The 27,902-nt window shown below is 66.9% G+C and overlaps 6 protein-coding genes across 7 annotated transcripts; 3 read left to right on the top strand and 3 right to left on the bottom strand.

The window, feature by feature from the left end:
* The first annotated feature begins 145 nt into the window (after positions 1-145).
* ANKRD13D (ankyrin repeat domain 13D) lies at positions 146-6,176 on the top strand. The gene is made up of 15 exons (XM_084207268.1): positions 146-293; positions 1,140-1,275; positions 1,356-1,480; positions 2,014-2,059; positions 2,142-2,285; positions 2,606-2,795; positions 3,186-3,252; positions 3,325-3,406; positions 3,661-3,722; positions 3,799-3,929; positions 4,137-4,294; positions 4,376-4,522; positions 4,714-4,877; positions 4,955-5,034; positions 5,438-6,176. The coding sequence occupies exons 1-15, from the start codon at positions 204-206 to the stop codon at positions 5,676-5,678; spliced, it is 1,863 nt and encodes a 620-aa protein (XP_084063394.1). The 5' UTR covers positions 146-203; the 3' UTR covers positions 5,679-6,176.
* Positions 6,177-7,035: 859 nt separating this feature from the next.
* Positions 7,036-12,005, top strand: SSH3 (slingshot protein phosphatase 3). Of its 2 annotated transcripts, XM_084208013.1 has the most exons (14): positions 7,036-7,104; positions 8,050-8,087; positions 8,212-8,377; positions 8,764-8,882; positions 8,945-9,016; positions 9,105-9,170; positions 9,576-9,764; positions 9,892-9,985; positions 10,069-10,197; positions 10,266-10,312; positions 10,392-10,538; positions 10,832-11,032; positions 11,281-11,542; positions 11,622-12,005. In XM_084208013.1, exons 1-14 carry the CDS (start codon positions 7,054-7,056, stop codon positions 11,814-11,816), a joined length of 1,776 nt encoding a protein of 591 aa, XP_084064139.1. In that variant the 5' UTR covers positions 7,036-7,053; the 3' UTR covers positions 11,817-12,005. The 2 variants fall into 2 exon arrangements, with proteins under 2 accessions (XP_084064139.1, XP_084064140.1); XM_084208014.1 differs by lacking the exon at positions 10,832-11,032.
* A 784-nt stretch (positions 12,006-12,789) lies between these two features.
* On the bottom strand, positions 12,790-14,009 carry POLD4 (DNA polymerase delta 4, accessory subunit). The gene is made up of 3 exons (XM_084207513.1): positions 13,672-14,009; positions 13,481-13,592; positions 12,790-13,367 (listed from the first exon to the last, which is right to left on the bottom strand). Exons 1-3 carry the CDS (start codon positions 13,913-13,915, stop codon positions 13,343-13,345), a joined length of 381 nt encoding a protein of 126 aa, XP_084063639.1. The 5' UTR covers positions 13,916-14,009; the 3' UTR covers positions 12,790-13,342.
* Positions 14,010-14,857: 848 nt separating this feature from the next.
* LOC311154585 (glycine N-acyltransferase-like protein 3) lies at positions 14,858-16,848 on the bottom strand (the record flags this gene model as incomplete). Its single annotated transcript, XM_084207219.1, has 5 exons — positions 14,858-15,278; positions 15,349-15,469; positions 16,069-16,189; positions 16,284-16,391; positions 16,771-16,848. The coding sequence occupies 5 exons, from the start codon at positions 16,846-16,848 to the stop codon at positions 14,858-14,860; spliced, it is 849 nt and encodes a 282-aa protein (XP_084063345.1).
* Positions 16,849-17,239: 391 nt separating this feature from the next.
* On the top strand, positions 17,240-19,094 carry LOC311154864 (glycine-N-acyltransferase-like protein 3; the record flags this gene model as incomplete). The annotated part of the gene is made up of 5 exons (XM_084207650.1): positions 17,240-17,317; positions 17,749-17,856; positions 17,951-18,077; positions 18,156-18,273; positions 18,692-19,094. 5 exons carry the CDS (start codon positions 17,240-17,242, stop codon positions 19,092-19,094), a joined length of 834 nt encoding a protein of 277 aa, XP_084063776.1.
* Positions 19,095-19,420: 326 nt separating this feature from the next.
* Positions 19,421-27,598, bottom strand: CLCF1 (cardiotrophin like cytokine factor 1; the record flags this gene model as incomplete). The annotated part of the gene is made up of 3 exons (XM_084208079.1): positions 19,421-20,871; positions 21,290-21,456; positions 27,484-27,598. The coding sequence occupies 3 exons, from the start codon at positions 27,596-27,598 to the stop codon at positions 20,377-20,379; spliced, it is 777 nt and encodes a 258-aa protein (XP_084064205.1). The 3' UTR covers positions 19,421-20,376.
* Between the last annotated feature and the right edge of the window lie 304 nt (positions 27,599-27,902).

Here is a 27,902-nt window from a genome sequence, read left to right as displayed (position 1 = left end):
TGCCCGTTCCCGGCGGCGATGCCGTCCCCTTTTCCCGCTCCCATCCGCCGCTCCCGGTGCCGTTGCCTGTTCCCGGTGCCCGGTGCGGCCCCGCCCCGCGCCGCCGCGCTGCGCCGCCGCCGCCCCCGCGCAGCCATTGCGGGCAGGCCCCGCGCTGCGGCCCGGTCCGTCCGCCCCGGCGGCCCCGGGGACATGGTGCCGGGATGGCCCGGCCCGCCGAGACCTTCCCGCTGCACCGGCTCGTCTGGCACAACCGGCACCAGGCGCTGGACAGCGCCCTGCGCGCGGGGACGGTGGGAACGGCGCCGGGAGCGGCGCCGGGGAGCGGGCACCCCCCCACGCACCGGCACCGGGAACGGGAGCGCGGGAGGGGAGGCGATGGGAGCGAGAACGGCGGGGCCCGCAGCGCGGGGGTGGGGGGACTGGGAGCGCTGGGAATGCTGGGGGGGGACTGGGAGCGCTGGGGAAAACCGGGAACGCTCTGCGCGGGGGGGGAGGGGGGATGCTGGGAGGGCTGGGAGGACCGGGAGCGCTGCTGGGACTGGGAGCACTGGGAGATACTGGGAGCACTGCGGAGACAGGGAGCCTTGAGGGACTGGGAGCACTGGAGGGAGACTGGGAGCGTTAGGGAAGGCTGGGGACACTGGGCACTGGGGAGAAGACTGGGAGCGTTGCAGAGGGACTGGAAGCGCTAGGGGAGATGGGGCACAGGGGATGGGAACACTGGGAGCACTGGGGAAACTGGGGGCACAGGGGACTGGGGGAACTGGAGGAGGCTGGGAAGACTGGGAACATGGGGAACTGGTGGCACTGTGTGGGGGGGACAGCACTGGGAGCATCTGGGAGAACTGGGAGTGCTGGAGAAGACTGGGAGTGGTGTGGGGACTGGGAGTATCGGGGAGACTGGGACTCTGGGGACTGGGAGCACTGGAAGAACTGGTGGCACCTGAAGGACTGGTGACACTGGGATAATAAGGGACTGTGGCGCCAAAGGCCTGCAAGCAACTGGGAGCGCTGGGATTGGGTTGGCTGCACTGGGAGAAGGGGGGCTGGGAGCACCAGGCCTTGGGAGCATGGGGGACGCAGGGGGAGCCCTGGGGTGGCACGGGGAGGGGACAGTGACCCCAGCACCCTTCCAGCACGACGTGGAGCTGACAGACCCGCGTGGCCGGACGCCTCTGGAGCTGGCCGTGTCCCTGGGCCACCTGGAGTCGGTGCGGGTGCTGCTGCGGCACAATGCCAACGTGGGCCGGGAGAATGCCAATGGATGGACGGGTACAGGGACACCTCGGGGGCGTGGGGACACCATCCAGGGGTGCGGGTGGCCTCCAGCTGATGGCACCCCGTGTCCCCAGTGCTGCAGGAGGCGGTGAGCACGGGGGACCCCGAGATGGTGCAGCTGGTGCTCCAGTACCGTGACTACCAGCGGGCGACGCGGCGCCTCGCCGGCATCCCCGAGCTGCTCAGCAAACTGCGGCGGGTACAGCCCCCAGAACTACACCCTACACCCCAGAGGCCCCAAGGAAACCCACCAGCCCCATCCCTTCACTCAAGACTCCCCATCTCTCCCGTGACTCCAGCAGAGACCCCCCAAGTCTCTCCAGGACCCCCTGTCTCCTCCATGAGCCCACTCTTTCCCCAGGGACACCCTGCCTATCCAACCCCACTTCCCCACATTGCCCTGATCCCCACCTAGAACCCCAGTAGGGATCCCCACCCCTGCTCTCCAGACTTCCCATGTCCTCAGTGGTCTGAAAAGGGACCCCAAATTCTCCCCAGAAGCCCCCATTAACTCCAGTCTTTCCCTGGGGACCCCTTGCTTATCCTGTTCCTCTGGGACTCGCTGCTTATCTTTCCCTGTGGACCTGCACTAATGGCCTCAGTCTCTGTAATCCCCACCCAGGACCCCAATAAAGACCCCCATCCCTTCTCCCCAGACTCCCCCCCACTCCCCAGTGACCCAGCAGGGAGTCCCAGCCCCTCCACATCTCCCACCATTCTCATCCCTTCCAGGCATCCGACTTCTACGTGGAGATGAAGTGGGAGTTCACGAGCTGGGGTGAGTGTGGCTGGGCTGGGCGGGGGAAGGGGGTCCCCAGGGACCCCCCGGCCGCAGGGCTGACGTGTCCCTGTGCCCGCAGTGCCCCTGGTGTCCAAGGTGTGTCCCAGCGACGTGTACCGCGTGTGGAAGCGCGGCGAGAGCCTGCGGGTGGACACCACCCTGCTGGGCTTCGAGCACATGACGTGGCAGCGCGGCCGCCGCAGCTACATCTTCAAGGGGGAAGGTCAGCTCCAGCCCCCCGCGGCCCCTCTGTCACCCTGGGGAGCCCCCAGGCCCCTGCACCATAAGTGCACCCCTGTAAAGACCCCAGATTCCCTACAGGGACTTCCCTGGAGATCCCCCAGACCCTCTGCAATATAAAAACTCCCATAAGGACCTCCCAGATCCCTTCTAGGACCACGTGGCATTCCAGTTCCCCCCTCCCGAGGGGAACACCTCAGTTCTTTTACCAGGGACCCCCAATCCCCCCAGCCCCCCAGTGCCCCCCAAGCCTGGGGTTGTCACGTGGGGCTGGGTGCTGAGCCCTGCCATGTCCCCACACAGACGAGGGGGCCGTGGTGATGGAGGTGGACCACGACAAGCAGGTGGTGTACACGGAGACGCTGGCGCTGGCCCTGCACGAGCCCGAGCTGCTGCTGGCGGCCATGCAGCCCAGCGAGGAGCACGTGGCCGGCCGGCTCACCTCACCCATCGTGTCCACACACTTGGACACCCGGAATATCGCCTTCGAGAGGTGGGAAGGGGAGGGGAGGGGAGGGGAGGGGAGGGGAGGGGAGGGGAGGGGAGGGGAGGGGAGGGGAGGGGAGGGGAGGGGAGGGGAGGGGAGGGGAGGGAAGGGAAGGGAAGGGAAGGGAAGGGAAGGGAAGGGAAGGGAAGGGAAGGGAAGGGAAGGGAAGGGAAGGGAAGGGAAGGGAAGGGAAGGGAAGGGAAGGGAAGGGAAGGGAAGGGAAGGGAAGGGAAGGGAAGGGAAGGGAAGGGAAGGGAAGGGAAGGGAAGGGAAGGGAAGGGAAGGGAAGGGAAGGGAAGGGAAGCTCTCGGCCGGCAGAGGCCGCGCAAGGGGGAAGCGTGGGCCAAGGGGAAGGAAGCGCTGGTGCAAGAGGGTGAGGCCTCCCCACTCCCCCAGGAACAAGTCTGGGATCTGGGGCTGGCGCTCGGAGAAGATGGAGGTGGTCAGCGGCTACGAGGCCAAGGTGAGCACGGAAACACGGGGGGACACTGAGGACAGCCTGGAGTGTGGCAGGCCTGACGGTGTCCCCACACAGGTGTACAGTGCCAGCAACGTGGAGCTGGTCACCAAGACCAGGACGGAGCATCTCTCTGACCAGGACAAGTCACGCAGCAAAGGTGACAGCCCTGTCAGCCAATCAGGGGGCCTGTACACGGTGGGGACATGCCACCCTTCCTGGGTGGCATGGGCGTCAGGTGTGGGACACTGTGAGTGTGACACTCTGGGTGTGGGGTGACATGTCAGGTGGGGAAAACTGTGGAATTAATGTGACAGGCATGGGACAGTGTGACCCATGAGGGGTGTGACCAGTGACAGCCCTGGGAGTCCCTCCCACTGCCCACACCTCACCCTGCACCCCCTCTCCCCCCAGGCTCCAAAACCCCCTTCCACTCCTTCCTGGGCATCGCGCAGCAGCACGGCACCCACAACGGGGTGAGTGGCCATCCTGGGGTCCCTGGGGAAACTGGAGGTCTCCAGGGGGGGCTGAGTGGTGCTGCTGTCCCCCCAGGCACCCGTCCTGCAGGCTGCCAGCCCCACCAACCCCACGGCCATCACCCCCGAGGAGTACTTTGACCCCCACTTTGACCTGGAGGCCCGCAACATCGGGCGCCCCATCGAGATGTCCAGCAAGGTGCAGAGGTGAGGCCACCGCCCCAGAGTCAGGACATACGGGGTGGGGACAGAGTCCTCGGGATGTGGCACTGCTCATCCAGAGGCACGGGGTGGCGACAGAGTCCTCGGGGGGCTGTGCCACTGTTTGTCCCTCGGGGGTGTGGCCGGGGCGGTGGCACGGTGGTGGTGCTGGTGGCCCTGGCAGTCCCCGTGCCCACGGTCGTGCCCGGGCAGGTTCAAGGCGACGCTGTGGCTGTGCGAGCAGCACCCGTTGTCGCTGGCGGAGCAGGTGACGCCCATCATCGACCTCATGGCCATCTCCAACGCGCACTTCGCCAAACTGCGCGACTTCATCACCCTCAAGCTGCCCCCTGGCTTCCCCGTCAAGATCGGTGAGAGGGAAAGCTTAGTTTGGGGCGGGATTAATTGGGGCAGGAGTTCACTGGGGCCTCAACTGGTGCCTGTACCCACAGAGATCCCCCTGTTCCACGTGCTCAACGCCCGCATCACCTTCAGCAACCTCTGTGGGTGTGACCAGCCCCTGGGCTCCGTGCGCATCTGCGCCCCTCCGGAGCCCCCCGGCGCCCACCCCGCTGGCACCCAGCCCTCAGGGCCCAGAGGTGAGCCTGGGGGGCCAGGGCGTGCTGGGATTCCATGGATACAGAACGGGGTGGGTGAGGGGTGATGTGGGGTGTCACGGATGCCATGGTGGAGCTGCGGGGTGCTGTGGGGCATCATGAGGTCCCGTGGGACGCTGTGGGGTGCCACGGGCACACCGGGGGCGGTGCTGACGGCTCACCGTGCGTGGCAGCGTGGCCGTTCCCGTGCGAGGTGGAGGCGGGCGTGTTTGAGGTGCCGGCGGGGTACACGGTGCTGGGCGCGGGGCGCAGCGAGCCCCTGCGTGACGAGGACGACGACCTGCTGCAGTTCGCCATCCAGCAGAGCCTGCTGGACGCCGGAACCGAGACCGACCAGGTGCGGCCACGCCCCCTTACCTGGACACGCCCCACACGCACCTGGACACGCCCCTAATATGTGACCACACCCCATAGGTGACCATCTGGGAGGCGCTGACCAACACCCGCCCCGGCGCAGAGCCACCGCCCTACGATGAGGACCTGCAGCTGGAAAGGTGAGGTTCCATCCGTGGGGGTGTGGCCTGGGGTGCCACACCCACCTCATATGGGCGGGGCCAAGATGGGAGGGGCAGGGGTTAAAGGTGTCAGGGTGGGGCAGGTGCAGGGTCCATGGGGTTAGAGGGGCAGGGGTTAAAGGTGTCGGGGTGTGGCCAGGGGAGGGAATGAAAGGGAGGAGCTTCTTGCTGCCCAAAGGGTGTGGCCATAATGGGTGTGGCCAACTGCACTGTTAGGTGGGTGTGGGTGGCAGCTGGGTGGGGCATATGGGGAGGGCCCTGCCTCTCCAGGCCATTTAAGGGCTGTGAAGGAGGTGTGGCCTCCAGGGGTGGGGCACAGGCGTGCCAGAGGGGGTGTGGCTCCCATGACGTGGCCATGGCCCTGCTGCTGTCCCCTCCCCAGGGCGCTGCAGGAGAGCATGCTGCTGCAAGCCGGGCCCAGCGCTGAGCCCCCGGCCGCCGGGAGCCCCCCCGGAGCGGGCGGCGGGAGCCCCCCGGGCCCCCCCGGGTACGGCAGCTTTGCGGAGCAGCTGCGCCTGGCCATGGCGCTGTCGGAGCGCGAGCAGGAGGAGCGGGAGCGGCGGCGGCGCGAGGAGGACGAGGAGCTCCAGCGCATCCTGCGCCTCTCCCTCACCGAGAAGTAGCGCCCCGGGGCGCTCCACGCCGGCACAGGGATGTCCCACGCGGGGACGGGGGTGTCCCATGTGGGGTCACGCCACGCACGGATGCAGATGTCCCACGTGGGGACACCCCTTGCAGGGATAGGGACACCCCAGGCAGGGGACACCCCGGTGCGGGCACTGTCCCACACCGGGATGCCCCAGGGCGGGCACAGCCCTGCCTGGGGAGCAGCCAGTGCCGGGATGGCCCCCCGTGATGGGGACCCCCCTGATGTGGGTACAGCTCCCCACAGGGGATTTGATCCAGGGATCCTCCTACCCCCGGGACCCCCAATCCAGGGCTCTTCTCCCAGCAGGCTCAAACCTCAGCCCAGGGACCCTCACCTGGGGACACCCCTGTGCCCTGGAGCCCTCCCTAGGGAACCCCCTCCTCTTTGGTGTTGTACTGTGACCCATGGGGGGCAGGACGGACCCGGGGGTCCCCGTGGGATGCAGGTGACCCCTATTTTAAGGCACTGCAGTGTGGGGGGGACTGCTGGGGGACCCCCAGGCCTCGTCCTTTGGGGCAGTGGGGGGGCAGGGGGGCCCCGAATGTCTGTACATAGACATATACATATATTATATATATATATATATATATATATACATATGCCTGTCTGTGCCTGGGGCGTGATGGGTGGGGTGTCCCAGGGGTGGAGCCTGGGAAAAGGGATGGATCCTGCAGCTAGGGTGGGGCTCAGGTGATGGGGCTCATCCAGTAAGCGTCTGGGTGGCACTAGTGGGCTGCTCCTCCTCAGCTCGCCCCCAGTCTGGCCCTGTGCCCCTATTCCTGGCCCAGGGATTGCTTTATCTTGTTTATATTATGTGGGAAAAGACCCCTGCCCAGGGAGGGGGGCTTGGCTGGGGACCCATGGGGTCACAGGGGTTCTTTGAGGGTGAGCTGCTCGCATTCCCACCGGCTGAAACCTGGAGTGAGGAAACCTGGAGTGTGGAAACCTGGAGTGTCCCCAGTGCCGGGGTCTCTCGTGGGGGGGGGTCCACAGTTTCTGGGGATCTGGGGAAGGTATCACACGTTCTGACCTCCTCGGGGGTGTCCCAAGAGCCAGGGGCCCTCGGATGGTTCCCACTTTCGGAGGATCTGGGGGTATCTCAAGTGCTGGAGCGTCAATCCTGCCCTGTCCGCACGGATGTGGGGCCCGGGGGGGCTCCGGGGCACCGAGGAGGTGCCGCGCTGAGGGAGGGCGCGCTGGGGGTTCCGGACGCGGTGTTCGCGCGGCGCGGCGAGTCGTGCCGTGCCGGGACGTGCCCGGGGCCGTGCCCGTTCCCGCTCCCGTTCTCGTTCCCGTCCGGGCGGGGCAGCGGCGGCGCTTCCTGGTGCGGGGGGGCGGCGCGGCGGGGCATGGCGCTGGTGACGGTGCGGCGGGCGGGGGGCTCCGCCGGGGGCCCCGCGGTGAGTGCGGCACCGGGGCGGGCGGGGACGGCGCATCCCGGCAGGGACGGCACGGGGGACGGGCGGGGGGTCCCAGAGTGACCCGGGAGATCCCGGTGCGGGCTGGAACGGGGGCTCCCGGGGGAGTACGGGCTGGCATGGGATCTCCCGGGGCTGTCCCAGAGCCGCGGGGGCCCCCGGTGCGGGGGCACGGGGTGGGCAGGGGCGTCCCGGAGCTCCGGCGGGTCCCAGTGCCCTGGGGAAATGGGCCGGTCCGGGGGATCCCGGTGCGGGGAGTACGGGCTGCGCAAGGCTTTGTCGGAGCCCCGGGGGTTCCCGGTGCTCCGGAAGGTCCCGGTGCGGAAGGTGCCGCTGTCCCGGAGGTGCCAGCCTGGGGGAGGAGGGGTGAAGGTTGCTCCGGTCGCTCCCGGTGCGGGGTCATCCCAGGCGCTTCCGATGGGACTTTCCTGGGAGTTTACTAGGAGAGAGTTGCCCTCAGAACGCGTTGGAGTTTCCTGTGCTCCCGGCTGGGGTTTCCCCATAGCTAAGGGAGGAATATGGAGTGTGGATGGGGGTGTTTGTCCCAAGCTACTCCCACTCACTTTGCCACCTCTCCCAGTCCCTTCGCTGTCCCGGTGTCCCCTAGTGCCTCCTCCTCCCCCAGTGACCATCGGGCCTTTCTGGGTTTTCATCCCAGGCGTTTTCCTCCAGCCAGGGATGGGAGCACAGGGATGAGACACTCCCCCCCGCCATCCCGAGGGGGGTCCCCAGGGATCCATCTCCACACTGGGACCCCCAAAGGATCCCTATGCCCCCCCTGGGGCCTACACTATTCGGTGGGAGTAGGCATGGGTTTAGGGGTTCACTGGACTGTGGTGTCCTTGCTGGTGGGGGCTTGTGGGACCCCCGAGCCTGGTCCGTACCCTGGGGTCACATTTCCCCCAGGAACTGCCTCCCAATTTGCAGGAGGAAGATGCTCCCAGACGCGGCCAGCTGCAGCGACGGTGAGAGGGGGTTCCAAAACCTCGGCGTGGGGGACACAGGGGTGGGATTGGGACACAGCTCCGCCCCTTTGGGGAGCACTCTGGGGGTGCCCTCCCTTGGTGCTCAGGACCCTCCTGCCCCCAGGCAGAGCTTCGTCATGGTCAAGGGGGCTGCGCGGCTCCTGCCTGCAGAGGAGCCCCCCCCGGCTGAGCCCCCGCCGGCCGAGCCCCCCTGCCAGGCCCCGGGACAGCAGGAGCAGCACCTGCACCTCATGATGCAGCTGCTGCGCCCCCAGGACGCCATTCGGCTGGTAGGACATGGATCCACCCCTCCAGGAACATGGGGATGGCAGGGGGACAGGGAAAGAGGTGGATGGGGTCAGGAGGAGGGACGGGATGGGGATGGGATATGGATGGGGACAAGACAGGGAGAGAAAATTGACAGGATGGGACAGGATGGGCTGGGATGGAGATGGGATGGGATGGAATGAAGGTGGGGACAGGATGGGGATGGAAGCAGTAACATCGAGGAAGGGTATGGGAATGCGATAGGGATGGGGACTGGATAGGATGGGATGGGGATAGGGGTGGAATGGGAAGTGATGAGGAGGGGATATGGCCCAGCGCGATGCTCATCCCCGGTCCCTGGGAGCCCTGGGAAGGGGCAGACCCCCCTGCGATGCCTGCCTTTCCGCAGGCAGTGCGGCTGGAGTCGGCGCGGCCGCGGCGGGTGCGGTACCTGCTGCTGGTGCGGCCGGAGGAGGCGGGAGCCGAGGCGGAGACGGCGCTGCTGGGAGTGGATTTCGCCCACGAGGGGTGAGCGGGGTGCAGGGGGGCCCGGGGAGGCGTCGGCACCCCCTGACCTCTGCTTGCCCCAGGGCCACCCGCTGCACCCTGGGCATGGTGCTGCCCCTCTGGAGCGACACCCAGGTGTTCCTCGACGGCGACGGGTAAGGGGGGACAGAATTTTGGGACAGGGAGGGGCTTAGAGGAGTTGGGGTGCCCACCCTGACCCACGTGTGTCCCCCTGATGACCAGGGGGTTCAGCGTGACGTCAGGGGGAGAGACACGCATCTTTAAGCCCATCTCTGTGCAGACCATGTGGTGAGCGAGACCTGGGCGTGACCACGGGGGGCGTGGGGACCACCCTGGGAATGGGCGGTGTGGGTGGCATGGGGAGCACCGGGGGGGTGGGCACCACCTCGGGGACTGGGGACACGGGCACTGCCAGGGGCACAGGGGATCTCAGCTGCACAACAGGCACGGGGGATGTGGCACTGCTGGGGACACAAGGGATGCTGCCACCATCCTGGGCACGGGAATATGGGCACAGGGGATTTGGGTATCACCATGGGCACCGCCACAGGCACCTGGGCAGGGTCACGGGGAAGGAGCTGGGGAGGGCTTGGGTGGCAGCCACACGCTGGGGACGGCCAGGGAAGGGGACACAGAAGGTGGGCGGCGCCGGGGTGGCGGTGGCAGTGCAGGGTGGCAGGTGCTGTGCGGCAGGGCCGCGCTGCAGGAGCTGCACCGCGCCTGCGAGGACGCGGCCCGCGGCGGGCACATCCCCGGCGGCCCCGCGCTGGCCTGGACCCGCGGCTACGCGGCGGCGCTGGGCTCGGAGCAGAGCTGCCTCAACGAGTGGCTGGCCATGGCCGACCTCGAGTCCGTGCGTCCCGCCTCGCCCACGCCCCTCCGGTAAGCTCCCCGCCACACCCCCACCACACCCCACAGTCCGCTGGCCAATCGCTGCCGCGCCTGGCAGGGCGTGGCCGGGGTGGGGCAGGGGAGAGCTGTGACACGGCGGTGCCGGTGCCGGTGCCAGGCCGGTCGTGCCGGAGCTGTCGGAGCAGGCGGTGCGGGCGCTGCTGCGGGAGGTGATGGCCACCGCCGACCTGGAGAACGTCACCTCCAAGGAGGTGGGTGGCACCTGGGTGGCAGCAGGGTGTCCTGGGGGCGGGGCGGGCTGGCAGGGCCGTCCCTCACCCAGCGTGGCGCCCAGGTGCGGGAAGAGCTGGAGCGACGCATGGGGCACAGCCTGGCCGAGCACAAGGACTTCATTGACAATGAGATGCTGCTGGTGCTGGCCCAGATGGATCGGCCTTCCCGCATCTTCCCGCACCTCTTCCTGGTGGGCAGCGGGCACGGCGGGCGGGGCGGGTGGCAGTGTCCCCTCCCCTCACCGCTGTCACCACACAGGGCTCCGAGTGGAACGCAGCCAACCTGGAGGAGCTGCAGCAGAATAGGTGAGCACGGGGCGGCACCGTCGTGGGGTGGCATAGGGTCACCACGGGCCGCCCCAGGGTGTCACTCGTGTCCCCGCAGGGTCACCCACATCCTGAACGTGGCGCGGGAGATTGACAACTTCTTCCCGGCGCTGTTCACGTACATGAACGTGCGGGTGTACGACGAGGAGGCGGCCGAGCTCCTGCCCCACTGGAACGACACCTTCCTCTTCCTCTCCCGCGTCCGGTCAGTGACACCATGGGGGTGACACCACGGGGGACACCAGGGGCACAGGGAATGGAGGTGGGGTAAGGGAGAGTGGGACACGGGGAGAGGACTTGATGACTGCGGTGCTGGGGCATGGGATCCCGGGGAGCAGTGGGGTGGCTGGGGACACGGGGAGCTCTGGGGACACTGGGGGATGGCTGGAGGATGCTGGGAGCCCTGGGGACACTGGGACAGCTGGGGGACACTGGGAGCCCTGCGGACACGGTGTCCCGAGCGCCCCGGTGCCGTGGTGCCAGCAGCGGGTGCCGCAGGGCGGCGGGAGGCCGGGCGCTGGTGCACTGCCGCATGGGGCTGAGCCGCTCGGCCGCCACGGTGCTGGCCTACGCCATGAAGGAGTTCGGGTGGCCCCTGGAGCGGGCGCTGCGGCACGTCCGGCACTGCCGGCCCGGCGTCCTGCCCAACCCCGGCTTCATGCGCCAGCTCGACTTCTACCAGGGCATCCTGAGCGCCAGGTGCGTGGGGACACGTGGGTGGGGACAGCTGGGGGGGTCTGGCATGACCACACCCCTGTGGGTAAGGGGGCGGGGCCTGTTGTGACCACACCCCTCTGCGTGGGTGGGTGGGGCTTCTGTGGCTATGCCCTGCCCGGAAAGGTGTGGGAAATTTTGTGGGGGAGGAGCCCTTGGGAGCCCCACCCTGCCGAGGGGTGTGGCTGCCAGCAGGGGGAGTGGCCTGGTGCTGATTGACAGCTCTGTGGCAGCCGGCACAGCAGCCTGTGGGAGCCCCGGGCGGCCGAGCAGGCACTGCACCCCGAGGAGGACATCGCCAGGGACACCAGTGGCCTGTCCCCGCTGTCCTCCCCGCTGGCGTCCCCGCAGCCCTCCGAGGAGGAGGCAGCCGGTGGGGGGCTGCTGGGGGCCTCCCGGCGCCCCCGCATCTCCCTGTGCTCTGTCATGCGGAGCATCAGCCTGCTGGAGACCCCCGAGCCCCTGGAGCTGCTGGGGGAGCCCCTGGCTGGGGAGGTGAGCAGGCGTCAGGGCGGGATGGGGGTCCAGCTGTGGGGTGACAGCAGCATGGCACGACCCCACTGTCCCCCATCAGGTGTTTGAGGCCACGGAGGAAGCAGAGGGGCCCTCCCCGAGGTCACGACCCTCGTCCCGCCCGCGGCGCGTGGTGCGCCAGGCAAGCCTGGATGATGGCCCCGCCCCGTTTTGCGACCACACCCATGGTGATGGCCGCACCCAGGGCCACACCCATGCACCTGGCCGCACCCACACAGATGAACCCAGGCCTTGATTTGGGGGGCAGGGACTGCACTTTGTCACTGCCACAGCAACAACGGGATGGGCGTGTCCTTCGCCTGGGGGCGGGGCCAGGGAGCCGGCACGCCCCGCCCACGCCCCGCCCGCACCCTGGGGCTGGGACGTGTCTCTGCCCCAGCCCCACGCACACAAACACCGACACCGCTCCTGCACTGGCAATAAAGCGTGGAAATGGCAGCTCCTGGTGGCTTTGTGACCGTGAGCACCTGGAGGGTGGGCTGCTGTCAGTAGGGACCGGAGTGACCGCTCTGGGGACACCGGGCGGGCACAGGGACCCAGCGGCGCCATTTTGTGCGGCACGGGAGAACTACAACTCCCGGCGGCCTTTGCGCGAGAAGAACTTCCGGATTACCATGGCAACCGCCGCGGCCTAGGCCGGGGCTGGAATCGGGGCTGGCGTCGGACCGGGGCAGCCCCGAGAACTGAAGCAGAGAGAGCCCGCAGCTCGCTGTGGCCATGGTGGAGGGGAAAGCCAGGTGCGCCCCCCGCCACCCTGTGAGATGGTGTCAACCCTCTCCCACCATGGTGACCCTTCATGTTATGTCACTCCTGACCCACAGGACACCTTCCACTATCCCAGGTTGCTGCAAGCCCTGTCCAACCAGGACTTGGACATTTCCAAGGCTGGGGCAGCTACAGCTTCTCTGGGAAATCTCTGCCATGGCCTCACCACCCTCACAGGGAGGAACTTCTTCCCAAAATCCCACCTAAACCCACCCTCCCAGAAAAGGTGGTTCCTGGCTGGAAACTGCCCCTGAGGCTGCTGCTCTCCATCTTCCAGGACTGTTTCTGTGGCTGGAGCCATGCCAGACTCCATTCCCATTTGGGAATATACCCATATTCCCAAAATTAAAGCTAATAAAAAGCACCAAAACCATCAACAAAAAATAACTAAATATATTCTAGTGGGTGCAGTAGCATTTAATCAACGCTAGACCCACCACAGATAGAAACAATTTATTTTATTGATGAAACAACAGAAAGAGCTGGTGAATTAAGTCATCGATAACCTGAATAATTAACAGACACATCCTGTTATTTACGATTCTGCACACAGCAAAGCTGCTAATTTGGAACACTAACCATATGAATCCCACGGGACACTGTCCCTCTTCCCACCCCACTGCAGGACATCCCCACCATCCACAGCCCCCTGGGCTCACTGGCACCTGATTTTATGCCTCATTCTTTATTTTTTCACCCCATTCCTGGAGGAAAAAGTCCCACCTCCCTTTCTCCACCCGAGAACACATTTTTCTCCCTGGGTCCCAGCTGGGTGGCATTAAACCGTGTGAGAGGACACCCCACCTGGCTTTTTTTGGGGGAATGCACCTCCCTGCCCTCCCCCTGCACCCCAAGGGCTTCACCCCACCCGGTGCCCCCCAGACAGCACACGGCACCCCTTCCTTTGCTCGCACCAGCTTTAATCCACCCTGGGTGTCCCTGCAATAGGGTCTGGGGCCGTCGGGAAGGGCTCCCCTGCTCCCTCGGCGCGGCCGCTCAGAGCTCGTACTCGTGCCACAGGCTGCGGGATACAGCGGGGTCAGTGGGGAGGGCAGGGAGGGATGCCCTGTGCCCCCCATCCCATCCCATCCCATCCCATCCCATCCCACCCCATCCCACCCCATCCCATCCCACCTGTAGGTGACATCGGGGTTGTCGCGGTGCTCCAGGAGGGCGTCACGGATGGGGCCGGGGGGGCTCAGCCCCAGCTCTTGTGCCCGCTCCCAGCGCTGCAGGCGGGTGATCCCTGCGGGATACCGGGGGCTCAGCGGGGCCGGGGGGAGCCCGGGACCACCGGGACCACCGGGACAACCGGGGGTGCTCACCGCTGCAGGGTCCGTACTCCCAGGAGAGGTCGAAGCGCCGCAACATCTCCATGAGCGCCGGGTCCGGGGGGGGCTGCGAGGGGGCGTGGGGACAGTCCCGCACCTTCAGCTGCGCCTTGTCCTTGTCCTCGTCCTTGTCCTTCCTGCTCTTCAGCCTGCCCGGGGGCCGCCCCGGGCCCCGCCGCCGCCGCCGCGGGAAGGAGTCGGTGATGCGCCGGGGCCGCTCCATGGCCCTGCGCGACATGGAGCTGGCACGGCCCCGCCACTACCGGGAACGGGGCGGGACCCGCCAATACCGGGAACCAGCGGCGGGGACCCGCCCCTGTCCATGGCCAGGCGGAAGCGGCAGGGCCAGGCCGGGGAACCGGCCATGGGCACCCTCGGTCGCTGCCACCTTCGGCCGCTGCCACCCTCGCGGTGGTCCCGGTCCCCCGCCCCCCTTGGCACCCCCCGGCTGACCCCGGGTGCTGTCACCTCCCCTTGCTGTCCCTGCCAGCAGCCGCACTGTCACCCCCGCGGCAGTTCCTGTCGCCTCGAGGGCACTGCCACCTCCATCCCAGTGTTCCCCGTTCCCCTGGCACTGTCACCAGTGTCAGTGACCGTCACCTCAGGCAATGCCACCTCTCTTGTGCCCGCTACGCTCTGGCATTGTCACCCCTGTGACTGTCCCCATCACTTCAGGCACTGTCGCCCCTGTGGTTTCTCCCTGTCCCCCTGGACATTGCCACCCCCATCCCAGCACTCCCCACCAGCCTGGACACTGTCACCCCCCTGTCTGTCCCCATCAGCCCCCCAAACCACGACTCACACTGTGACACTGGTCTGCCCTGTCCCACTGCCCTGTCCTGTGTGTTGCTGTCCGTCCCTCCAGTGCCTGCCTGTCGCAACCCCAGCTGTGGGTGACACCGCACTGGTTCAGGGGGTAACACTGCAGGTGCCACCAGTGCAGATTTGCCTGAAGCTTTCAGCCCTCCCTTGGGGAACTGAGAATAACCGAGATGCGTACCCTGGAACGGGGTGACTCCCAGGGGACCCCGCCGTGTGCCTCAGCGGTGACACGTGAGCCACCGAGCTGTGTCACCGCTGTAACGGTCAGTGCTGGGGGACACAAAACCCCACGGCAGCCATCAGAGACTCCACACCGCTCTTTAATTTGAGGTCAGCACAGAGAGAGGACAGCGGCACCTCAGGGCCCGTCCCTGTCCAGGCCGGGATTGTGCAGGATGTAGCGGCAGACCCCGGGCAGGCGCTGGTTTCCCAGCATCTCCTGCAGCTGCTGCATGGGCCGGTTCCCCAGCGCCGTGTGCCCAAACGTGGGGAACCCGCGGGCGTGTGCCCGCTGCGCCGCCACCGTCAGGGCCACCTGCATGTGCCCGTGCCGCCGGTGCTCGGGCAGGGTGTAGCTGTGGGTGCCCGTCCCGAAATGATCCGTCAGCACCCAGGCGACGGGCTGCCCGCTGCCGTCCTGCAGGCAGACTTGCGGGAAGCGCCCCAAGATCTCAGCCAGGAAGCGCCGGCTGCGGGCGTTCCCCCCGTAGGGCCACGTCTCGTTGAGCAGGTCCACGTGCGAGGGGCTCAGGGAGCCCACGCGCACCCCGGGGGCTGGCCTGGGCGAGGCAGGGGTCAGTGGGGGCTCGGGGGTGTCCCCGTGTGGGGACAAGGGTGGGGGGCTCTCACCGGGCCTCCGGCATGGTGCTGGGGTCAGGGTGCCAGTAGGAGTAGTACTCGACAATGTCCAGCTCCACACCCTTCTTTCCTGCCAGGTCCTGGGACACCGTGGCCAGCCCATCCTGCAGCCCTGGGGGTGAGGGTATCAGGGGGTCCTGTTCCCCCTGTACCCCACCATCCCTGTCCCCAGGTCCCCTATATGACCCCAGGGTCCTCTTCAGTGTCCCCAGGGCCTACATGCAACCCCAGCCTATATTCCCAGCTTCCAGTGTGCCTAGTACCCCAATCTTGCTCCCATCATCCCCAAGTCCAACCCCAGTACTCCCAGTGTCCCCAAGGACCCACAAATCCAGCTGCAATGCTTCCCAGTGCCCCCAGCATACCTAAGTCCAACCCCAGTTCCCCCCCCCCCCCGAACCCTGCTTCCAGGGTACCCAGCAGTGCAATTCCCTGCTGCTCCCCAGCACCCCCAAATCCCACCCCAGCACTTCCCACTGGTATCACCCTCCAAACCCCACACCAGCACACCAAATGAGGCCTCCAGTGCCCCCCAGCACCCAAACACCCACCCCCAGCATCCCCCAGTACCCCCAATTCCCTCCACCAGTACCTCCCAGTTCCTCCCTGCCTCCAACAGCTCTCCTCCCGGTGTCCCACGCTCCCAGCGCTGCCCAGAGCATGCCCAGTCCCTCCCCAGGACCCTCCAGGACCCCAGTGTCCCCAGGCCACCGATGATGGTGAAGGCGGCGTCCCAGCGCAGGCAGCCGGGGCTCTCCAGCAGTGCCCGGTACGCCCCCAGGTCCCGGTAAAACCCTGCCTGCGTGTTCCAGTAGCCGTCGTTCGCCGGCACCTGGGGGCACCCATGGCTGCTCTGAGCACGCCTGGCACGTGTCAGGGCATCGTGTCACCCCCCTCCTGCAGTGCCCCATGTCCCCACTGGCCACCTCTCCACTGGGCCGGGCCAGCACAGCACCAAATTCGGGCCACTTGTCCACCAGCACCTCAAACTGGCCAGGGTTGCCCCGGTTGATGTTCAGCACTGCCCCGAAGACCTGGGGGAAAAGGGGGTCAGCAGTGAGGGACAAGGAGGGGACAGATGGGGGTCAGGGATGGGGGCTTGATATGGGGGCAGATATGGGGTCAGAGCTGAGGGGAAGGGGGCAGGTGTGGGGAACAGGGCAGCAAAAAGGGTCCCTAATGACACAGGGGTCCCCATCACCAGCAGGGCAAAGGGAAGGGGTGGTATTGGGGTCCCTCTCACAGCAAGGAGGATATTGGGGTCCCCATCACAGCAACAGATGAGTGACACTGGTGTCCCAGTCATGGCACAGTGCAGGGGTGACAGCAGGGTCCCTGTGACTGGCAGGGTGGGGGTAGCATTGGGGTCCCTATGGTGTCACAGGGCAGGGGTGACAGTGGGGTCCCCATCACCGGCAGGGCGATGGGCAGGCTCTTCCTCAGGATCCCCTCCAGCTGCTGCAGATGGGCAGAGCATGTCAGGATCTTCATTGTCCTGTTGAGAGACCCTCAGCAACAGGGGGACAGGGCAGCCAGGCGTGGCCCCTGTCCCTGTCTCCATCCCTTTCCCCACGGTCCCCGTCTCCTCCAGCACTCACCCTGCAACAGTCCTGAGTCTGTGGGTTCCGGGGTGCCGTGGAGTGGGAGTCTGGAGACCGTGTGCCACTCGGTGACAATGATTACCACAGCTGTCATGGGCCAGCGAGTGCCCCCTGCCTTGGGGGCAGCGAGCAGGGTCCATCCTGCTGAGCACTGGGCACCGGGCCAGCCCTGTGGCCACCTGAGCACGGGTGCCCGGCTGGGACACTCTGGGACATTGCCTCAGTGCCACCAGCTCCCCACGGATCCTCGGTGTCCCCACCTGCCCCACGGTCACGAAGCCATGCTGATCCTGAGGTGCCCAGCCCAGCTGCAGCTCCTGGAGGAGACCCTGCGGAAGAGCCTGCCCACCACCCTGCCGGTGACAGCCACCCCGAGGATCCCTCTGTCCCCTCTGCCCTGTCCTGCTGGTGACAGAATCCCTGGGGACCCCTCTGTCCCTCTCTCCCTCCCTCTCTGCTGGTGGTTAGGGCCCTGGGGACTCCTTTGTTTCCTCACCCTAGTCCTGTCAGCGTTGCTGATTCCTGGGACCCCCCTGTCCTTGTCCCCTCTCCCTTCTCCCCTGCCTTGCCAGTGATGAGGATCCTGGGACGTCTCTGCCTCCCCACCTGCCACCTGTCACCTGGTGGTGACAAGGACCCCTCTGTCCCCTCTCCCCTGCCCTACTGCAGATGGAGACCCTGGGGTCTCTATTGCTCCCTCTGCCCTGCTGGTGAGGGGACCGGAGGGACTCTGGTCACCCCTTTGTCCCCTCTTCCCTGTCCTACAGGTGACAATGACCTTATCATGCAGGTCCTGGGGACTGTGATGACGGTGGCCAGGGGCAACCCGGCCTCCCACGAGGTGCTGGTGGACTCCTGGCCCAATTTCGGCATTGTTCTGACCCGCCTGCGCCCAGAGGTGCTGCCCCGGGTGCCCCTGCCCTGGCAGCAGCACCCCACACCCCAGGGGCCTGGGAACTGGGGTACCACCCTCAGCTCCATGTCCCTCCCAGGACCACAGGGACCCCAGGAACTACTACACCAACCAGCTGTCTGTGTTCTACCGAGACAAGGGAGCCCTGCAGGCACTGCTGGAGGGCACTGAGGCGGTGACCCGGGAAAGAGCCTTCCAGATTGTGGGTAAGGATGGCACTAGGAGGGCACAGGGTTCCTCTACCCTCCATCTGGGTCGCCTGTCTGGCTGACAGTGTGTCCCAGGGATGCAGGATGGGCTGGACGAGGCCGTGCAGGAGGTGGCCATTGCCAGGGGGCAGAAGGTGGAGACGATCCGGTACTGGGCAGTGATGAGCCCCGAGCCCCCCCAACCCCGCGGGCAGTGAGTGAGGGGCACTGGGGGGACATGGGACACTGGGGGGACATGGGCACTGAGGGACCAGTCACGTCCCTGGGTGGCACATTTCTGGGTAGCACAGGGGGGTCATAGTCGCCTCCCTTGGTGGCATAGCAGTCCCCAAGCACATCCCTGACAGGCACAGGGTGACATGAGTGGGATCACTGAGCACACCCCTGGGTGGGCACAGGGGTCCCCAGTCCCACTCCTGGGTGGTGTAAGGGTTCCAGATTCCATCCTTGGGTGGCACAGCTGTTCCCAATCCCATCCCTAGGGGAAACAAGGGTCCCATATTCCTTCTCTGGGTGGTACAGGGGTTCCCAATCCCATCCCAACTGCCATCCCGGCTGATCCCATCCCAGGCTTCAGCATTCCACATTCTGCCATGCCCTTTTTGTTGCAGGATGCCCCCGGGCCTGCGCCTGGCACCCGTGTCCCCATCGCACATCTCTCTGCTCAATGCCACGTGGGCGCTGGGGGGCAATGCCCGCAGCCGGGTGTTCCTGCTGGGGCTGTTGCGGACGCTGCCCTCCGCCTGCCTGCTGGACCTGCACGGCCGCCCGGTGTCCTGGGGCCTGCTGGACGGGATGGGCTGCCTGCGCCACGGCTACACGGTGCCCGCCTGGCGCGGGCGCGGCCTCACCGGCATCCCGCTGGCCAAGCTGGGCCGGGAGCTGCACGCCCGCGGCTTCCCCATCTACAGCGGCGTGCTGCCCCAAAACACGGCCTCGCTGCGCGCCCTGCAAGCCATCGGCTTCGTGCCCCAGCCCGGAACCTTCCACATGATCCTGGGCACCCCAAAGTAGTGCCCAGGGAGGGGGTGCCAAGGTGGGGGGTGCCTGTCCTTGGGGTTACCTGGATCCCCACCCTGTGAGAGAGGGGAACACCCCAATCCCCACACTGAGCTCAGCTTGGAGCCCTTCACTCTGATCCCTACTGATGGCACTGACGGGAACAGCCCAAATTCTGCACGGAGCCGTACCCGGGGTGCGGCACGGGAGAGGCGGGAGGCTGGAGAAAGGCTTTTATTCGTTCATACAAGAATAGATCTTCTGCAATAAATACCCCAATAAATAAACATCTCCAATAAATAAACACTCATAGACGCACCGGGACAGCGGCCGCGCCCCACGGCCTCGCCCCACCGTTGCATTGGCGGGCAACCATGGGGGAGGCGGAGCTTGGGTGAGGGGGTGGGGCCTGATGCGGGGAGGAGGCGGGGCTTGCTACACAGGCGAGTGGGTGGGGTTTATTGCCATCTGGGGCGGAGCCTATTGCTCCAGGGCGTGGCTTGCTGCTGGCTGGGGCGGGGCTTATTCCTATGCTCAGAGGGCGTTGGTCCTTTTTGGGATGGGTGGGGTTTTCACCCACTGGAGATTTTAGGGATGGGGACAGGCACCCTGGGGGTTGGGGCCACCATGGAGGGGCACTCGGGAGTCAGGACACCTTAAGACACAACATAGTGACAGAGGGGCTGCGGGGTGACAGTGGTGGCACTTTGGGGTGAGGAACTCCACCCCTTAAGGCACAGATGGGTGATGATAAGGACGTGGGGTGGCTTTGGCAGCACTTCAGGGTCAGGAGACAGTTTTGAAGGGACGCTGGTTGTGAAGAGGGGACATGGAGTGGCTTTGGTGGCACTTGGGGTCAGGAGACGCATCCCATACAGCAGAGTGTGGTGACAGAGGGGACGTGAGGTGGCTGTGGTGGGTAGCACTTGGGGTCAGGAGCCCCTCACTTAAGGCACGGTGATGAAAGTGGGATTGTGAGGTGGCTGGGAGTCAGAAACCCTATTTCTCGAAGCACACTGGTGGTGGACAGGGAACATGGGGTGGCCGTGGTGGCACTCGGGGTCAGGAGCCCTGTTCCTTAAGGCACAGTATGATAATGATGATGATGGAGGGGCTGCAGGGTGGCTGTGGTGACACCTGATGTCAGGAGCCCCATCTTTCAAGGCACTGTCAGGTGATAATGAGGTTGTGGGGTGGTTTGGGGGTTAGGAGCCCCATTTCTCAAGGCACACCGGTGGTGGAAGAGGGGACCTGCATGGCCGTGGTGGCACTGTGGACTCAGGAGCCCAGCAGGTGCTCAGAACCCCCTCGCCTCCAGCCGCAGGGTGACCACAGCGGGCGGCACCTTCTTCTTGAGGCGGTTGAAGTCCTTGGCCGAGCGCCAGAGCCAGGTCTGCAGCTCCTTCAGCAGCCAGAAATCATCCATCTTCTTCAGGAAGTCATTGGGGGCGGCGGGCGCACCGGGGGGCCCAGAGGGGGGCCCGGCGGGGCCGGTGGGCAGCGGGTAGCCCAGAGAGGACATGACGCCGCCGATGCTGAGCACCAGCCCCTGGAGGCTGGCGCAGAAGTGGGCGAGGCGGTGGCGCAGCTCGGCCGTGCCCACCTGCCCGTCCAGCACCCGCAGGTAGCAGAGCAGGCGGCTGTAGGCCCGGTAGTTGGCGGCCAGGCGGGCGTTGTCCGTCAGGCCCCGCCACAGGTCCAGGTCCACGGTGGCGCTGGGCACCCGCTCGGCGCGCGCCAGCCGCGGCGGGTTGAAGTCGGGCTCATTGAAGGGGGGGCCCAGGTAGTTCAGCTGGAAGGGAATGGGGGTGCCAGGGGTCAGGCCTCCGTGTCCACCCCGTGCCCAGCCTCCACGTCCCCTACGTCCCGCTCATCCCAGCTCTCCCTTCTCCTGTCACATCCCCCCTCGCGCTCTGCCCGAGCCGGACGTTCCAGCACGGCCCGGGCGGTGCCACCGTCACCGCTTGGCACCGAACGTGCCGGCACCGCCGAGGGCACGTCAGGGCAGGGACGGGGAACCTCCGGGTGAGTCGGCGACGCCGGCGGGGAGGGAGAGGCGGATGCCCGCGCCCATGACGGAATCACGGGCCGAGGGGAGGGTGCCCGGGAGCCGCCCTGCGCCCGGGGTGCGATGAGGCATTTCCGTGCCCTCCGGCGTGGGAGCAGCTGGGCACGGAGTGGATATCCCGGGGGGTGCGTCGGGGACTCACGTAGGTGCCGGCGAGGGTGCGGAGCTGGTGCTCCAGGTAGCGGGTCAGGTCGTACGTCTGCTGGATGGACTGGCCGGCGCCCAGCTCCTCGGAGCAGTTCAGCGCCGGCAGCGCCGGCAGGTTGCAAAGCGCGGCGCACAGGAAGGTGAAGATCCCCCAAGAGTCACCTGTGGGGGACACAGCACCTCAGAGTGGGTGACAGGGACACTCCGTCTCCGTGTGAGCGGCGCTGAGCCTACAAAGTCTCCCTGAGTCACCCGTCTGAGCGTGGGGAAACTGAGGCACGGAGGTGGGGAGGGTGGCATCCCCTTCACCTCAACAGCCCGCCGGAGCAGCAGGACCCCCCCACCTCAGCGCGGTGACCCCCCGGCTCCCCTCGGAGCGCTCCCGCCCGCGGCTGCACCAACAATCCTTTATATGGTCTGGAGCAGCGCGGCCGCGGCATTCCCGCCGGGACACACGCCTGGGATATATTTGGGCACCGCCAACGCCGGAGCGGCCCGGGCACCCAGCGGGGACCCCCGCCGAGGGGCCACCGGGAATATGGGGGGGGAGGCGGGTGGGAAGCGGCTCCGAGGAGCGGCGGGGGCGCGGGGTGACCTTTGCGGAGACACCGGAAAGCGCCGGCGGGGTCCCCGTCATCGGCCTGACGTCAGGGCGGCCCGGGAGCGCGGCCCCGCCGGCCGGCGGCTGTGCAAAGGTCACGGCCCGCGGCCAGGACACTCCGGCCAGCTGGCACTCCCGGCTCGCCACAGCCGGCCTTCCCGGCAGCGCCTCCCGGGAAAGACCGGCCGCTGGCACGGCTCGGCACCGCGGGGCTCCTGCTGCGGGCAGCCCCCCGCGCCCCCGCGCGTCACCGCTCCCCGTCACCGGCCGCCGGTGACGCACGACGGTCCTCGGGGACACCCCGGCTCCGGCCACAACGGCCTCGCCACCGTGGGTGTCCTGCAAACTGCAAGCCTCGCTGTGGGGGATGCGAGTGCCCTGTGGGTGTGCAGGACTCTGTCACACCTGGGATGCACCCTGGAGGTGTGCAGGACACTTGTGACACCTCTGGGATACATCCAGGGCACACCTGGGGTTCACCTTGTGTGTGTGCATCACACGGGCATGGGGAACACGGCACTTTCCAGGCGTGTGACACCACGCAGCGTGACACCGTGCACACGTGTGACGCACCACACGCATGAGGCAGCACCCAGGTGTGTCACCTCCCACACGGGCGTGTGACACGTGTGGCAGTCACAGGACATGCCACGCGAGCGTGCAACATGCTGCGCACATACCCCATCGGTGGGGACACTCCATTACGTGCCACCCGCGTGTGACACGCCGTGCACACGCCACACCACACCGTGCTGTGACACCCCACGTGGCCCCACGTGCCCCCGTGTCCCCCCGTGCGTGGCAGCCCCGGCCGGCCCCGGCTCGCCCGGTGCCCCGCGGTGGGCACGTGCCGCCGCTTGCCCGCGTTCCGGTGCGCGGAGCGTGCGGCCGGCCCCGCGTGCGTGCGAGCGTGGGCCGGGGGGGGCCGGCGGGGGGGCCGCGGTGACTCACAGCACACAGAACCCCCCCTCCCGGTGTTTGCTTTGGCCGGACCCTCGCCCGCCGCCGGCTCCGGTTTCCAGGCGGGATTTACACCCGCCCCGGCCCGGCCGGTGCCAAACCAAACACAGCCGGGGAGCGGGATGAGGGGGGATGGCAGGGATGGGAGATTGGGATGGAGCCACGGTGGATCCTGGGCAGGTGGCCCCGACATGAGGATGAGGATGATGGAGGAAGGGGATGGAGGTGGGTGTCTGAGGGATGGGAACAGTGGGATGCGCAGAATGGATGGGGCTGGGCAGCGGTGACCGTGACACAGTGATGATGGTGACACTGGCACAGGAGCTCAGAGTGACAGGAGCTCAGTGTGGGGATAGGGGTGTGACAGTGACTGGGGCACAGCACTGACAGTAAACATGACACACATGACACAGCAGTGACAGTGACTGGGGCAGCAGAGACAGTGGCCATGACACAGCAGTGACAGTGACACTGCACAGTAACGAGGGTGACCATGACACAGCAGTGACAGTGACTGTGGCACAGCAGTGATGATGAGAGTAGCACAGCAGTGACGGTGACTATGGCACAGCAGTGACAATGGTCCAGCCACAGCGGGTGCCCCCGCTGTCCCCTGCCCACCTCTGTCCCAGCGGCTGGCGCCGGGCACCCACCGGCACAGACAGTGGAGGAGGGAGGCTCCAGCCGGCACAGCTGGATCCCGGTGACGTCGGAGAGGAAGAGCCCGAGGGTTTCAAAACCGGCCCTGGAGCGCGGCCAGGATGCTCCCAGCCCACGTAAGCAGCTCATGGCGTGCCTGCCCGGGGTCACCCGCTGGGCCCTGGGGACACCCTAGGAGCCGGGGTGACGGAGGGCCACGGCAGCGGGCACCCCCTGCTCTGCCAGCACACCCACCCGAACACACCGGTGGTGCCACGGACACCCATCGCACACGTGGCAGCGGGGACATGGCTCGCCCGCCTTTGGGGTGACACTCGGGACCCCTGGCCTGCCACCCGCCCAGCAGGGCAGGCAGCAGTGCTGGCCAGACCTCCCGGCCAGCAGCCGAGGCAGGAATTCGGCCACGGAGATGGTGAGCTGTTCCCTGGGCATGCTGTGGGCAGAGCCGCCAGGGCTGAGCGACCACAGCCCGCCCAGAGCCGCTTTCCCGAAAGCCTGGTGGCGGGGGCGGCAGCCGGGAAGGGGAAGACACCCCGGCCCCGGAGCCCCCGGCAGAGGACGGAGCCGAGCCGGCCCCCGACGCCGCGGCGGGAGCTGCCCTATCTGATGGGCCGGCATCCAGCGGCCAACAGAGCCCCATCCCACCCCGCAGCCCCGTTCCTGGGGCCAGCACGGGAGGTCTCGCGGTGGCCAGGCATGACTGTGGCACAGAGGACAAAGCAGCCCTGTCCCCGCTACCCCAGCCACTGTCCCGGCCCCTAACTGGCACTACTTAACCTTCCACAGGGTGTTTCCCAGTCCAATGTGGTCGCCGGCCCCGAGGGGCTTGGAGTGGGTGACACTCAAGGGCTCATGGACAGACGCGTCTGTGTCCCCAGACTGCTGGCATTTAACCCCGCTGTGTCTGGGGAGGTGACAGCATAGCACAGTAACGTCCCTGTGGAGCTGGCACGGTGGGGACACGAGGATGCTCACCTTCCACACCTTCCACATCACAGACGCAGCATTCCCCAAGTTCCAACAGGAAGAACACGTGTGCCCTTGCTCCCCAACAGCACCACGGCCACCACAGCAGGGTCCCCATCCCGTCCATCCCATCCTACCGCACTCCATCCCATCCATCCCATGGCGAAGCTGCCGTGCCAGGAGCGGGTGGTGGCGCGGGGGGCGCGTGGCCCCGCGTCCCCCCCGGTGCGGGCCGTGCCTGCGCTCGCGGCGCTGAGTGTTTACATCCTGTCTCCTCCGTGTGTTTATAAATGCGGCCGCGCACGGGAGACTCCAGCGAGGCCGTAATTAGCTGGGCCTGGATTTCCCATCCAGCTCCGGCTCCAGCCAGCGGCACCATGGAAACACCCCCGCCGGCGAGGGGGGCGCAGGCCCCTAATCCCAACCAGACCCCGCTGCCCCACACGCACGCCCAGCGCCCGGGAGCCTCGCGAGGCACCTCCATCCCTTCCCGTCACTCTCGACGCAGGTCACGGAGCCACAGAGCCCAAGAGCCCCCCCAGCAGCGTGCTGGGGGCTCACAGGCACAGTGCCAGGCTGGCCGCTCTCCAGCGGGGCAGGGGACCCCCGGTGCCAGCCCACGTGGCACCGCAGAGCCGTGGGTGACACGCCCCGGCACCTCCAGACCTGCTGGCATCGCCTGCCACGGGGACATTGCCTGGCTGGCTCAGTGTGGGACCAGCAGCTCTGGTGGGCACAGCCGTGCCCTGATGTCCCCACAGCACCCTGGTGAAGCCTGGGACACCTCTGTCACCCACAGGCCACGTGCCACACGCAGCCACAACACCGCCGGGCCAGCTGCTTCCCAGATATCCCAGACAGTCCATCCAGGAGTGCATCCCCACGAGCCCGCTGCCACGCTGGGACGGTGGTGCTGGCACGGTGGCAGCGGGACGCTGGCGCTGCAGCCCCGGGGGGTGCAGGGGGATGATTTATGGGGCTCGGTGCCACTTAGCAGGGCATAAATCTCCCCCCAGCGCGGCCCTGTAAGCAGAGCCCTCCGCATTTCCCTGCGGAGCCTGCGCCTAATGCAGCCCAGATGTGCGGCCGCCACCGTGCCCTCGCGCCGCCCGCTAAATAGGCACGGGGACACCGGGGATGCCGAGAGTCCCCGAGCCCTGCCAGGGACACCGCCCGGGCAGCCCACGGCTGGCGATGTCCCAAAACGGGAACGGGGTCCCGGCGGCCGAGCTCCAGCGTTGCGGCTCCTCCTCGGCGTCCCCTTCCCCGCCCGTCCCCGCAGGCCTCGGCACCGGCCGTGCCACCGGTTCGGCCACGTCCGCCGGGCTCGGCGGCAGCGGGAAGGGGGAGAGGAAGGGGCGAGGGAGGGCGATGGAGCCGCCGGGGATCCCGGCCTCGCTTTTCCGGTTCCCCGGCGCTCGCCCCGCTTTGCCCGTCCTGCGTCACGCCGGCACCGCGGGAGCTGGAGCCGAACCCGGCGCCGGCCTCGTGCTGCCCCGGCCCCGGTCCCGCCGCCCGGGACCCCGGGGAGCCTGGCGGCGCCCACACTTTGACCTTTTAAGGGTGTTTCCCAGCATTTTCCGGGCGAGGAGCCCCCGATGCCGGTGTGCCGCCAGGCCGGCCGGTCCCCCAGCAGCCCCGGGGTTACCGGTGGCCGCTGGGGCCGAGGGAACAAAGCCGTCCCCTCCCCAGCACCCCAAAATCCCGCTGCTGTGTCCCGCAGGAACGTCGCCTGCTCCAGCGGCGGCGTTCCGTGTCAAGCCCCGAAATCCAGCCCCGGGCAGGAAAACTAACTCTTCCTGCCCCCCATAAATCCCACCGACTTTCCTTTTCCTCCCCTCTGTCGGTCCCGGGGTTTAATTCTCCGTGCTCAGCGGCGGTTCCCTCCCTGGTAATCACAAACATGCATGGAAAAGAGGGAACGAGAGAAAGGGAAAAAAAAAAAAAGAACAACAACCCAACCTAGAGAGGGGAAAGTCTTAAATCAATCCCAAAGCCAGACAGACGTTTTAATCACATCAAATTAAAATCAGCAGTCGGTTTGGAAAGGGGAAAAAACTCCCGGCAGATGCAGGCAGGGGAGTTGGGGCAGCCCCCCGCCCCGCACCCAGCGCCGCGGGCTTACCTGAGAGCTCCCCGGTTACATTTAGCATAGTCGGGGTGCAGGCGGATTTTGGGGGGCTCGGCTCTTGCTCGGCTCCCCGAGCCCGCCCGCGCGCCTCAGCCCTGGCTCGCTGCTTCGCTCGCGCTCAGGGTTGGGTGGTGGTTTTTTTTTTTTGGGTTGGTTTCTGGCTTTCTTTTTTTTCTTTTTCTTTTTTTTTTTTTTTTTCCCCTCGGTCTCTATTTGTTTTGGTTTGGGCTCGCTCGGGTGTTAGGTGGAAAAAAAAAAAACAAACCGGGGCGGGTTGAGTGGGTTTTTGGGGTGTGGAGGGTTCGCACCGCGCTCCGGCTGCCTCGCTCGCCGCCGTTCCCCCCTTCCACCTCCCTTGATTTGCTCTTTTGATTGGGGTCCAGGAATGCAGGAATAAAAAAAAAAAAAAAAGAAAAAGGAAAAAAAAAAAACTGGAGCTCGCATCCACCCTCTCCAAGCTGCTGCCTCCTTCTTTCCTCTTTTTTTTTTCCCAATTCAAGTGTTAAGCAGAACCAGGTTGCTTTCAAGAATGTATTTGATGCAATTGTACACAAGAGCGGGCTCCATTCATTCCCTCCCTCTTCCCCCCAGCCCCGGCTTTATCCCCCCTTTCCCCATCCCCGTCCCCGGGGTCCCGGCACCGGGCAGAGGTGGGGAGGCTGGAGCTGAGCCCCGGAGCTGCGGAAGGCGGAGGGGAGGGAAGGGAAGAGGGGGGTCCCCCGGGGTGCCGCTGGCCGGCTAGGAAGGGGGGGACCCCGCTTTCTCCCTCGCTGCGCCCCCCGTGCGGTTCTGGCTCCCGCCCGGCTTTTGTTAAAGTGGCAGCGGCGGGGCCGGTGCGGGGCCGGTGCCGCTCGGTGGGGGGGTCTCCTACCTGCTCTCAGCTCCATGCGGGACGGGCGCGGGGCCGGGGCGCTGCGTGCGTGCTCTGGGGTCCCCGGGCGGGCAGGCAGCGGTCCCGCACACCGGCCCGGGACTGCGGCTCCCATTTGCCGCTCCGAGCCCTCTCGCCTCTCCTCCTCCCCGCGCACAGAGCCGAGAGCCCGGTCCCGGGGGGAGCACGGGGGGGACGGGACGGAGGGGGGGGTCCGGGGAGGGGAGAACGGGGGGGACGGGGCGAGATGCGGCGGAGCGACTCCTCTGGCGGGGCCGGGGCAGGGGGGGGGGCGTGGGGTGCCAGCCTGCCCCCCCTTCCTTCCCCCCCCCGGGGCAGCAGGGAGGAGTGGCGGAGGGATGGGGCCGGCCGGTGCGGGAAGGGTGGCGGCGGGGCGGGGAGGGGGGGGGGGTCCTCGG

This window comes from Fringilla coelebs (assembly GCF_963513975.1).
Source record: "Fringilla coelebs genome assembly, chromosome: 6".
Lineage (NCBI taxonomy): Eukaryota > Metazoa > Chordata > Aves > Passeriformes > Fringillidae > Fringilla > Fringilla coelebs.
The sequence above is the reverse complement of the archived record's forward strand: the minus strand, read 5'-3'. Positions and strand labels throughout refer to the sequence as shown.